The sequence below is a fragment of the Aulonocara stuartgranti genome (genome assembly GCF_965226115.1).
Source record: "Aulonocara stuartgranti genome assembly, chromosome: 7".
Taxonomy (NCBI): Eukaryota; Metazoa; Chordata; class Actinopteri; order Cichliformes; family Cichlidae; genus Aulonocara; species Aulonocara stuartgranti.
This window is the reverse complement of record NC_138945.1, coordinates 443,144-455,582: the sequence shown is the minus strand read 5'-3', so window position 1 is coordinate 455,582 and position 12,439 is coordinate 443,144. Positions and strand designations below refer to the sequence as shown.

General features: G+C 47.1%; 1 protein-coding gene and 1 long non-coding RNA gene across 2 annotated transcripts; one reads left to right on the top strand and one right to left on the bottom strand.

Annotated features, from left to right (window-relative positions):
• Window positions 1-68: 68 nt before the first annotated feature.
• On the bottom strand, window positions 69-6,568 carry tbc1d15 (TBC1 domain family, member 15). The gene is made up of 17 exons (XM_082542665.1): window positions 6,448-6,568; window positions 5,794-5,892; window positions 5,393-5,467; window positions 5,064-5,211; window positions 4,621-4,828; window positions 3,947-4,049; window positions 3,097-3,291; window positions 2,875-3,003; window positions 2,560-2,663; window positions 2,330-2,424; window positions 1,738-1,854; window positions 1,558-1,658; window positions 1,387-1,486; window positions 1,205-1,302; window positions 1,011-1,127; window positions 853-939; window positions 69-778 (listed from the first exon to the last, which is right to left on the bottom strand). The coding sequence occupies exons 1-17, from the start codon at window positions 6,469-6,471 to the stop codon at window positions 599-601; spliced, it is 1,980 nt and encodes a 659-aa protein (XP_082398791.1). The 5' UTR covers window positions 6,472-6,568; the 3' UTR covers window positions 69-598.
• Window positions 6,569-6,639: 71 nt separating this feature from the next.
• LOC309712079 lies at window positions 6,640-8,037 on the top strand. The gene is made up of 2 exons (XR_014278178.1): window positions 6,640-7,337; window positions 7,586-8,037. It is a non-coding gene; the product is annotated as an uncharacterized lncRNA (long non-coding RNA).
• Window positions 8,038-12,439: the final 4,402 nt, after the last annotated feature.

Here is a 12,439-nt window from a genome sequence, read left to right as displayed (position 1 = left end):
ATTCAGTGTTTCAACCCTGAGAGGAAACTGTGTGTGTGAGTGTGATCCAGATGTCACAGCTGAGACGGTTTCACGCTGCAGGAAACAAACTTTATTTCTTTGGTTTGTTCGCCGTCGTCATGGTGACAGAAGCTGATGACGTGGAGTCTTTAATCTGATCTCAGAACAGAGAAAAACGTCAGAGCGCCAACAGGAAGAGGAACACAGGCACCTCCTGTCAACAGAAAGAGCTCCTCCCTCTGTCACTGCATGGCCAATCAGGGCTCTTGTTGGCAGAACTTCCTGGATCTGAAACCTCATTCATTCAAACTACAGCCAGACAACTGCTCCACCCTAACCCTATCTTTAACATATCTGTAACACTCAGGAGGCGGAGCCAACAGGTGAATGATTGCTCAGTCACTGGTTGGCTCCACCTCCTCTTCATCAGGATGAATGAGGCTTCAGAGTGGAGGAATGCCCGATTAGAGCCGCACGATACAAGAAATTACAAAAATAAGATTCTTAATAATCTCTTTACACACACACACACACCCTCCTCCAGTGAGGCGGGGCCACAGATTCACCCCGCCCACACACAGTCCATCTCCACTCTTCACTACGATACAAAGGCCCCTCTGCCACTCTGCTCGCAGCTGCTTTCTCTCGAGTGTCCGTTGGAGACGCCAACCTCCCGCCGAGCTGCTCCGGAAGTCGCCGCCGAGCCGCAATCGGTCGAGCCTGCACGGCCAGACTCGACGTCAAAGCCCAAGATGGTGGCGACAGGGCGAGGGAGGTCCTGAGGAGGAGCAGACAGGTCAGGGTGAGGGGTCAGATGGACGTACCATGACAGAAGACGCTCCCTGCACTCACCTTGCAGCTCCTGATCTGCAGACAGATGCCCTCAGCTTTCTGCAGGATCTCCTCGATGTCCAGCTTCATGGAGAGCTCGTTGATGTGCTGAAACACACAGGTCGGTGAACAATCTCAGGTGTGCACAGATCTCCGGGCAGCTTTGGGGCGATGCTCACCTTCAGGATCTCGTTGAAGCCGTAGTTCTCCTCCATGATCTTCTGCTTCTCTGAGTCCAGGATGGCGCAGCACACCAGCAGGTGAAAGTTCTCGCAGGGCAGCCCGGTCCACATCACCTGAGGATGAACCACACGTGAGACCACAGGAAGAACGACACCTGTCAGCACCTCCGACCCCGCAGGAGGACACCAACCTCCCAGAGCCGCAGCACGTCCACGAAGCTCAGTTCCCTCTTGAACCTGATGAGCAGCCAGCGGAAGCAGAAATACAGGTATCCTGAATCCTGAGACTCTGAGACACAGACAGAGGGGGCGGAGTCATTCAGAGCCGCCGCTATTCACAGCAAACACACACGCACAGCTGCAGGCGGCGTACCGAGGTAGTTCCAGAAGGCAAGGTCGAGCAGCCTGAGCAGCGAGCTGAGCTGGATCAGCTGAGTCTTCATGCCCTGCATCTGCTCCTCAAAGTTCTCGTGCTGCAGGACACACGGCGGTAAATCAGCACGCGGTTAAACGTCCGAGCTGTCAGAGCAAAGATCAGACTCACCATCTGGTCCATGAAGGCCACGAAGCACCAGAAAGCCTCGACCTCATTCTCCATGACGTAGAGGATGGGCGACAGCAGGTCGCTCATGCCCTGAACGTAACCTGCAACACAGAGAGCTTCCTGTCACGACCAGGAAACGGGAAGCGGCGCCGTACCTGCGGAGGCAAAGCGTTCGCTCACCCAGGTCGAAGTTGTACATGCAGTAGGTCATGAGGATGTCGTGCAGCAGGACCAGGCCCGGGTTGTCAATGCCCTCGTAGAAGCGGTTCGTTCGGTCTGTTCGGTTCACGTCCTTCTCTGAGAGCGCAGACACATACGTCACATGACCTTTGACCTTTACCCCCTCACGGCAAGCTGTACCACCCAACTCAGAAGACCAAAGCGGTCGTTGCTCAACTCCCGCAGCTCTCCCTCCACCTCACCGCGGCAGTAACTGAGCATTCACTCGAGTACCTCACTGAAGTACTGCGTTCACTCCCCGTACTGCAGTATTTCACATGTAAAAACTCCTTTAACTTTACAGGTAACGCCTCAGATCTGATCCCGGCGACAGTGTTACGATCTCACCCACCTGCTGCACCCGACTCCACGCTGACATCATCTCCAGCATCAGAGCAAGAATCAATCGCTCATCAATGCTTCTGATTCTTTGGCACATCAAACATCACAAACACCTTCAAATGTGACGTCATCCACCCGCTACACTGGACTGCTCTCCATCAGGAGCCCCGCCCAAATAACCAAACAAGGCCTGAGCCGAGGTGCTGCTCACCGATCAGACTGCGGTAGTCTCTCAGTCTGGAGTTCCTCCTCTCCTGCTCCTCACTCACAGATTTCCACTGCAGCTTCATCCTGAAGTATTCATCACTGACACACACACACACACACACACACACACACACACCCCTCATGTTAACATGATATACACACCAGTCAGGGTAATCAGGTGTGTGTGTGTGTGTGTGTGTGTGTGTGTGTGTGTGTGTGTGTGTGTGTGTGTACGTTTTCTCTCTCTGCAGGGTCTTCCTCTCCTCGTGCGTGCTCTCCCAGGGATAATACCCCAGCAGGAACTTCCAGGCCTCCTTCCTGAGGGCGTGGCACAGACCCTGCAGACGACACAGACGCGTCAGGGCGTGGTCTCTGCTCGTTTCAATCAGTGTCACAGGTCAAAACACCAACGAGTGCTTTACAGTAAACTCAGGCATAAAAACCAAAGTGAAGATCAAACAGCCCAAAACTGAATAAATGAGTGATGCTGCTAAGAATCACGTCAGCTGATTGGTTCAGAGCTGGACACACCCACAGACACGTACGTACCCCCTTGAAGACGGCGTGTTTCAGGTCTGGGACATCCTTCATCCTCCCGTCTGCATCCTGGTGTCGCGCCCAGTCGTCTGCAGTCAGCGGCGACTTCCTGCTCACCTCGGGCCTCGTGCCCAGGTCGATCTGACGGGGTCAAAGGTGAGCAAAGAGCATCACACGGCTGACACACCCGCTGCCACGCGTCTGCCTAACAGCCAATCACATTAGACCCCTCACCCTGGTGATGACCTCGAAGCCCGGCTCTTCCTGCTGGTTGATCTCCAGCCCCGGGATGACCTCGCCCAGCAGGTCGGCCACCTCCTCTGGGGGGCGCTGTTGCTGCTCCTCCATCCCCCGCAGCGCGTCGAATAAGTAGTTTGTGACTTTGGAGAAGCCGCCGAGCGTGGTGACGTACGGGTCCCGCTTGAACTTCTGCAGGAGACAAACGCAGAGCTCATCAGCCGACGGACGCCGGAACAAGATGGAGCGCACGACTCCAAACGTCATCTGAAAATAAATCCTACGACGTGTTTTCACAGACAGAATTCTACGTGTGAAACCAGAGCAGCCAACAGCCCACCGCAGCGACCTCGCTCACAAAACCAACACACAGATTTATTTAGTTTGAAATAAATGCGCTGATGCACAGCAGCTTCCACAGAAACATCTGCGTGAAGATCACACGTTAATGTGTCCGTTTAAATCACCATGGTAACAGCTGCTGAACCCCTCACTGTGAGGACCATGTGATGCTCACACTTTTATGTGCAGCATGTTTCAGTGCGACAGAGTCCCTGTGCGCACGTCGCCGCACTCCATGACGTTGACACGTCGCATGCTAAAACCTCATAAATGTGTTTTTGTACCTGCAGTACACCACAGGAAGCTGTGGGGGCAGCATCGCTGCATCACCTGCCCAGACTGCACTCAGCACACAAATAATCGAAGAGAAATCAGACAGGTTAATCGACGACCAAATAATCTATAGTTGCACCCCCGTGTGCGCGCGTGTGCGTGCATGTTTGTGCATGCGAATCCAGATGTTTGAGCCTAACAGCTGGCAGTGAGAGATGGTTAAACTTCTTACGTGAACCAGGCCGAAGTTGTTGTCGTCCAGAAGGTTCTCGAAGGACTGCGACAGAGCTTTGTTTGGCGTGCTGACCAGCAGGCACGTGTGGTCGCTGGGAGACCTGCAAACAGGAAACATGTGACCTCAGTAACAGCTCACAGGATCAACGCCGGCCTTCTGATAACAAACGGGTGCTTATTATTCACGGCGCGAGCGGCAAATCAGACATCAGAGGAAGCGCTCGTCTCTTTGGGGTGTACAGATTCTATCAGCCAATCAGCAGGCAGCACGTGGGCGGGACGTCATTATGAAGCCTGATAAGAACTTTAATAACAGCTATCTGCCCCCGCCTCACCCGATATTTGGATCAGAGGGACGGGAACGCTGCCGCACGCCTGTGGAAATCAGCCATTAGCATATAAATGACCCGAGAGAGCGGCGCCGGCGCCAAATCCCCCCGCAGCCCCCACCCCAAGGTGGAGTAACATTTATATGTCTTCCTGACTGAGAGTAACTTGAATAAACTGTCTGTGACACAAACACCAATAACTTGATCTGTATGTGAACCTGACCAGCCCCCCCCCCAAACAAAACAAAACAAAACAAAAAACAAACAAAAAAAACCAAAAAAAAACCAGCCCTCCTTGAGGTGGAGGGCGGGGTCAGAGCTTAACATCAACCGCTGGACTCACTCTGTGAGCAGAGCGAACCTCCTCAGGCTGTCCAGGAACGCTCTGCTGCCACCCTGGTGGAAGTGCAGATGTGGCAGCGGGGTGGAGGAGTCCTTCAGCTGCAGGATGATGAAGGTCCAGCCCTCCTCCCTCACCGTGACGGAGCGGAGGTCACTGACACTGAAGGCGAAGGCCAAGCGGCTCCTCTCGTGGCTGCTGTTGAGAGAACCTGGAGACAGGAAGCAGGGATTAGAAAAAACAGGGATTTCAAAATAAAAGCTCAGATCAGCCGATGCACCCGTCTGGCTCAGGCTGCTGAGAGTCTTCACGACCTGCAGATGCAGCCCGGCAGCTCGAGGCTAGGCTGCAGTCGACAGCATTAAAATTCCTCATCGCTGCCTCATCGTCTCTGAATCTGAGTCACGTGATTCCAACATGCCGAGCAGGTTAAAGCAGCCGCTCACCCTCCATGTTGGAGCTCCGCCTCTTCCTGAACGACACGGCGTTCACCATGTCCCACTCTGTCTCGTAGCTCAGCTGAGCCTCCAACAGCTGCTGAGACTGTGGACGGTCCCCTGGACACTGAGCCCACTCCACCACCGAGCTCGAGTCCTGCGCACACACACTCTTAAATCACCTTTACATGAAGTTTTATGTTTTTTTTGGTTTGTTTAAAAATCTGTTCTTGGAAACTTTGAAGTTTGAATGTAATCAAATCAGGAAATTCGGTTTGTTGATACTCAATTTGAGTCAATAAAGTTGAACTCTACTGAGTGGGAGTATTTGGACAAACCTTCCCAGCACAGAGCATGTTTGAGGGGTCGACGCCGTCCTCCAGAGGTCTATACTCCACCACGATCTCGGCGTCCTGACGGCGAGGACACACATTGACACATTACTTCATCGATCAATCAAACAAATCACAGGAGCGTTCAGGAAGAAAGAGCGCTTCTGTTCCGATCGCATAGATCTATAAACAATCAATAACAGTGACAAACCGGAGCTTTATTCCAGCCAATCATGTGCAGTTTAACAGGTCTTTGATTAAGCAATCAGGTTATCGCCCTGGTATCAAACATGCTGCTGGTGTGTGAGGATGTTTTTCTCTTCAAGTCGTTCCATCGCAGAGACATTCTGATACTTAATCGATGACCAGGCTGACTAATCGATACCAGAGTGTGTCGGGACTGTTACCTTTTCAAGGATCCGGAGGGTTCCTGAAACCAGGAAGTCTGGCTCGATCTCCTCATCACTGCTGGGATGGAGGAAGACTCCCTCGTGTTCAAATATCACCTGTGGAGCAGAGTCACAGTGAGGTCAGCTGAAGGATCAATACAGCAGGCAGGAAGTCTGATCACATCACATGACGTCTGAGGACTCAGGGCATTGTGGGAAAAATAACCTGCGATACAGCGAGAAGGTGGCACACCTGTTCACACCTGTGCCACCCGCAATCAGAGCTTCAGATAAAACCACTGATCAATACTAATCAAAACAAATCAATCAGGTTCCCCTGAGATCAATCACGCAAACTTGAAGCGGTCTGCTGAGGTTCACCGGTCCGCCCAGGGACCACTGCACGCTAGCTTAACCCAGCCTGTCCCCTGAGAGCCCCGACCCTCAGCCCTACGCCGCCCGCAGACAGCGTCCGGGCCGGAGAGGCGGACAGAGGCCGGCGGATAGCCACCTCCCGAGGCAGCTGCGGTCGGTGAGCTCAGTGGCTATCCGAGCAGCGGCGGCGCAGAGCCGGAGGACAGAGCTCCCGGCCCGACAGGACGGAGCTCTCTTCTCCCCGCCGCGGAGCTCCGGCCTCCGCGGCAGAATCCCGGAAACGCGATCATGTTTTACCTTGAACGCAGGCTCCGCCGCCATGTCTGGACTCACTCTCCCAATGACGACGGAAGCTCACGTGACCACCAACTTCCAAAACACAACCGACAGCTCAGCTTCCGGTTTAAAAAGGTCAGCTTCCGGTTAGAACCACGCCCACTTCAACGGGTCAGCTGACGGCCCAAAAAAAAAAAAGACAAAAGAGCTTAAATTGAAGTAAAAACTGACAAACGCACGGATAGATGTTACAGCCCAGGGGCGGATCTAGAGAGATTTTCTTAGGGTGGCAAAGTCGAAGCCCCCCCCAAACACTCATGGTTACATGTGGTTACATGATTCAAATGCAGTAAGTATGCACGTTTTTCATATAAATATAGTCGATAACTTAATTATTGTCTGTAGCCCACATGATTACACACTTTAGTTACATAAAACATGTGAGTTTTGATGCTATGTACTGTATAGCCTGTATGATAAATAAATATGTAGCCCAATAAGTATAAACTCCAGTAAGCTACACAACATGGGGCGCTTCATTTACAAACACAAGTCTAACTTAAGTTTCACTGTTTTTGTTAGAAAACAGTCACATTGTTGCAGCTTAAATTACACAAAATGTCAGAAATCTGCACCGTCATGAACAAACATGTAAACCTCATTTTTCATGATTTGTTGGATGAACCCACTGAGGTCTGAAATACAACCGGCGATGTGTGACTCCTTTGAGTTTACGTTTGTATTTCACCCTCAGATTGTTTCATTTTATTTTTCCCCCATTGCCTTGTTTGGTATCTTTTCAACTCAACTGAATTTATTTTTTTTACTTTCTTTTTATTGTTTTCTTTAAACATTATACAGGGGGGTAACAACAAAACAAAACAACAACAACAAAAAGATAAATACAACAGGTAGGATAACAAAACAAACCCATGTTGGATCTCCTTGTTTCTACAGTTTGATCATTTCTCATTATCAGTGTGTTGGTCTTTATCCTGTTGGGTTTATGTACTCAGTCCATTTCTCCCACTTTTTATGGTATTGATCTTCCTGAGTCCTTATTCTGTAGGTCAATTGTTTGTATTTCATCTATAATTTTGATCCATTCGTTAACTAACTACTTAATTAACGCTCTACGTCTCTGACCTCTGCTCCTCAGTCGGTTTCTTTCTGGTCTCAGTTTGTCGAGGACGCAGACTGGATAAAGGTCAGTAACAAAGTGAAGAGATTTTATTTGGAAAATTCACCTTTACTCAGTTGTTATGGAATCATGTCACTACGTTCATCTCTAACAGCATCTTATCAAAATCTTTTCTACCAAAACGTATTTTGGTTTAGACTTTAGTGAGAGACTCTCATTAATCAAACTCCACATCCATAAATGTGACTTCTCCACTCTCAGGACAGAATCGGAACAATTTGTTCCTCTTACAACAAGAAAGCTTTAAAACCATTAATAATCTCACGGTGTCTCTCGCCTTTCCCTGTTTGAATCTGCATTTCTGTCCTATTTATTTGTACATACTCTTCCACTGTATCATAATTTTGCACTACAATTTTACATCGTGCAGTTTTCTGCTTTTTGTTGAAGATTCTGTTGAAATAAAGTTGGAGAAAAAATTGTTTCTTTCATGAGCAACACATCCCGACATTTCAAAATAAAGTAAAGTCTGGAATGATCAAACTCTTAGAAATGAGACAAAAACGGATTAAAATGAGGTTCAATGTTTTTATTTCATGCCTCACAGTGACTGCATCCTCCTGGAACAGCTGGCTCCACCTTTGGCCACACGTGAAAAATGTCTTCGTCAGCCTAACAGTTTTGATATTGTCACACACTGATGACATCATCAATGAACCCGATCAGTGTATTGAGACACAGCAAGAACTTTATGCTGAAAGGTGAACACACCTGTGGTCTGCAGGCACAGGTGAGACGCCTGCTGGCTCTCCTCAGTCAGAGGCTGTGTCCCAATTAAGAGACTGCACGCTTGAAGTACGCGCACTACGCGTACTACAAGTACGAGAAGTGCGGAAGTGAGAGGCTTGTGAAATGGGACGGTATACGCTTCGTCCTGCTGTTCAGGTTGCCTAGCAACCATGATACTAACCGCGAGACACGTTACATACAGCTTTGTTTGACAGAAATGAAGGAGAAAAATGTTTTGTTGGTCATTCATTTTTGTCATGACATCACTTTAGTTGAGTATCTGAGGCTGAGACCACGGCACTGTAAAACATGATTGTTGGGCTTCATTTCTGTGCTGAACAGGGGCGGACGTGGGGGTGGCTTACTGGGCTTAAGCCCGGGTTGTTTTGTCAGAAGCCCGGGGTCTTTTGGAGTGTAATTTTTTCATAGTTAGATGCCTGGCTGACAACTGTATAAAACAAAAAGTACACACAATATTCGAAGCACATAGTGCACACTGTGGGAATTTACGACTGTGCGTGAATCCCCCCTGATATTGGTATGATCCGAGCTCAGGCACTAAGCGGCTGTCTCCCAATTCAGGGTCTGCAGCCTTAAAGTATGGACTTCAAGGCCAATTACGTCACAGCGGCGCGACGAAGGCTGTCCCAATTCAAAGGCTGCTCGAAATGCGGCCCTCAAATGCGTCCTTCATTTCCCTGAATTTTAAGGACGTGGCGGTGTAGACTTCGTGGCCCAACATATCCCAGAATGCATAGCGTGGCGGTGGGTGTGGATAAATTTGCAGAAAAAAAAACGGTGGATGAGGGGCGGCCGAAGAGTGAACTTTAAGTACTGAATATGACGTCACTTATTTATGTGCAAATGTTTAATAACGAAGAACATTAAACATGACTGTTGACCACATGTCGGCAAAGTTATGTGACATTAGTGACGTTTGTACTAACTTGGTTTTAAAGCCTTTACTTTAAAATATACGCCGTCCAATAGCTGAGCTTCATCTCACAGAGAATGATCAAAGCTCATGTAGAAACAAACAAATGAACAAAAGATTTTCTCCTTCATCTCTGTCAAACACAGCTGTATGACACGTTTCCAGCTGTTAGTATCATGGTTGCTAGGCTACCTGGGCACCGCAACGGAGGCTTTTTTAAAAAAAAAACTTTATTGACAAACAACAGTATCAGCGCAACGGAGGCTAGACCGGCCCATTACACAAGCCTCGCACTTCCGGCCTGAGCGGTCTTTGAGTACGCGGCCCTTGAGGATCGTTGAGGCTGCGTACTTTAAGGCTGCAGACCCTGAATTGGGAGACAGCCAGCGACTGAGCGAGGGGGCGGGGCAGCTGCTGCCTGTGAGTGCGCTGTTGGAGAAACGGAGCCAGCCATATTAAGGAGAGCTTAAGTTTGACCAGGTACCAAAGCAAATCATTCGTACCGTACAAATAATGTAAATATGACGGTGCATCACGAAAGATTGATATCAAACTGATCACTTGACCAATATTACGTTACTCGCTCTTCAAGTGAATCAACAAATGGCGAAATGAAAAGCCGAACAAATGCTATTTCTTTAGAGAGTTTTAGCTTACGTGTGTTTATTTCATATTCTCAGTTCTTACCCTCCCCGACTAAATCTGTTTCAGTTATGTACTGAAATATAAGAATGGACATTAGAGGCTTCTTTCAAAGAAAAAACTCAGGTAAATGTTATTTTATATATTATGCTTTGTATGTTGTTCAGTATATTTCTATGCAAAACAAGAGGGGTTTCAGTACACAGCAGGATATTCACATTTGTAACCAGATATTTACACTTTAGGGAGAAAACATTTTTACTGTACAACATCAATTTAGAGTAAACTTTTGTTTTAGATAAATATTGAAATATCTTTCGAATTAGTTAAATGTCAGAATAAAGAGAGACAGAGCTTTCTATTTATTATCACTTTGATCAAATTTAGGAGTACATGTACACTAAGTTTATTGTTAATTAATAAGAAAACTCCAGACGATTCCATTCTGAGCTGAAGAAGCTTCTGATAGGTTAGTAGAGTCCATGTGAGTAAACTGGTGGCACAGCTGTGGATGCATATAAGGCAAAACACAGAGCCTGTTTCTGTGACATGGGAACATCAGGAGATGTCAACCAAAACACCAGGAACAGAACTGTGGAGCTCCATAAGTGTGGCTCAAGTTTGAATACAATTTGGTGCCATTTACAATTAAGAAATACAGACAGTTTCTCTCTTTACTCTTAAAGTTAACAAATATGTTTTTATATTTATCTAAAAAAATAAACATTTAGTCTAATTTGATCTTACAATTAAAAAATTGTTTTTATCTGAAGGGTAAATATCTGGTTTCAACTGTATATTTGATGATTGTCAGCACAAAGAGGGAGAGAGAGGAGCAGAGAGGGAGAGGAACAGAGAGAGAGAGAGGGGAGCAGAGAGGGAGAGGAACAGAGAGAGAGAGGGGAGCAGAGAGGGAGATGGAGAATGAGGACAGAACAGATGAACAAGAGCAGGTGAGACACACATGTTAGTCACATGGTTGTTTACCAGAAGTATCAGCGTATCACAGGTCCTCGTGTATCTCGTACCTCGTGTTTCTTTTTAGGTTTGTTATTTTTCAAATTCTATATTTATTAAGTTCTGCAGCTTGTTTGCACAACAAGGCTGAATAATTATATAAACTTTTCTCAATCTAAATATTGTACTTTGGTAGAATTAAACAATAAGTGTAGTGCAGGTCTATGATGGTTTTTAGTGCTGCTATCATTAGTTCTGATTCTGGTTCTGTCTTGGTTAAGTCCTCAGTAGTCCTGATTTTGAACTGTTGTAGTCCTGCTTTAATTCAGGATCAGTTCTGGGTCTGGTTGAATTGGGGTTTAGTCCTCGTGTCTTGATGTCTGGCTCCGCCTCTGGTGCTGAACAGTCATTTAAGATTAGTTAGTAAATAACAATTAGTTAAATGGTAAATGGCCTGCATTTGTATAGCGCTTTTCTAGTCCATAGGACCCCAAAGCACTTTACACTACATTCAGTCATTCACACACTGGTGATGGCAGCTACATTGTAGCCACAGCCACCCTGGGGCGCACTGACAGAGGCGAGGCTGCCGGACACTGGCGCCACCGGGCCCTCTGACCACCAGCAGTTGGCAAACACGGGGTTAGTATCTTGCCCAAGGATATTTGGCATGCAGCCAGGATGCAGCCTGGGATCGAACCACCGACCTTCTGATTAGTGGCTGACCTGCTCTGCCACCTGAGCTACAGCCACCACCAATGTTGTTCATGAGACTAAAGTCAACTCCCTGTGGCAATGTAAATATAATATGGCCAATATTATAGTATTGTCAGATTATTATGATTGATTATATATATATATATAGATAGATATACACACACACACACACACACACACACACACATATATCACTGACTTTCAGCTTGTTGTGTTTGTGGATATATGACTGACTAATTATTAAACATTCGCACATAAATAAGTGACGTCATATTCAGTACTTTAGTTCACTCTTCGGCCACTCCATCTTATTAGGGAAATTCCACATACATAAATGTAAATTTCTAAACTCAACCCCATCATTTAATTTGTTTTTGATTGAAATTGAATATTACTTAAACTCTCTTAAATTAACTTCCAATAAAAAGGGTTTATCATTGATTGAAATTCATTCAGAAATGTTTAATGAATGAGCTGTCACAACTTTCAAGTACAAAGTTGTTATGAAGTCTGTCACATTCCCCCCTTTTTTTTTTTATCCTTTATTTATTTATCCTTCTTATTTCATTGTACTGTATATTGTTACTCTTATTTGCCTTGTATGTCTACTGTACGAACTGAACTGGAATGACTGACTGTTCGCTTTATCATTTCAATAAAGTTTGGGAAAAAAAAAACTCTTCGGCCGCTCCCTTTTGCCGTATTTTGCGGCAAAATTATCCACACCCACCGCCGCGCTATGAATTGTGGGATATATGGGACCACGAAGCGTGCACCGGACCACGCTTGATATTTGGGGAAATCGACGGCGCATTTGGAGTATGCGTTTGAAG

Bases quoted from the DNA above. Each gene is read 5' to 3' on its own strand.
- tbc1d15 (XM_082542665.1), bottom strand. From the start codon at position 6,471: ATGGCGGCGGAGCCTGCGTTCAAG. The intron at 5,893-6,447 runs GTAAAACATGAT...TCTGCTCCACAG, and splicing joins CGGCGGAGCCTGCGTTCAAG to GTGATATTTGAACACGAGGG. The intron at 1,855-2,329 runs GTGAGCAGCACC...CTGCGCTCTCAG, and splicing joins AGACTACCGCAGTCTGATCG to AGAAGGACGTGAACCGAACA.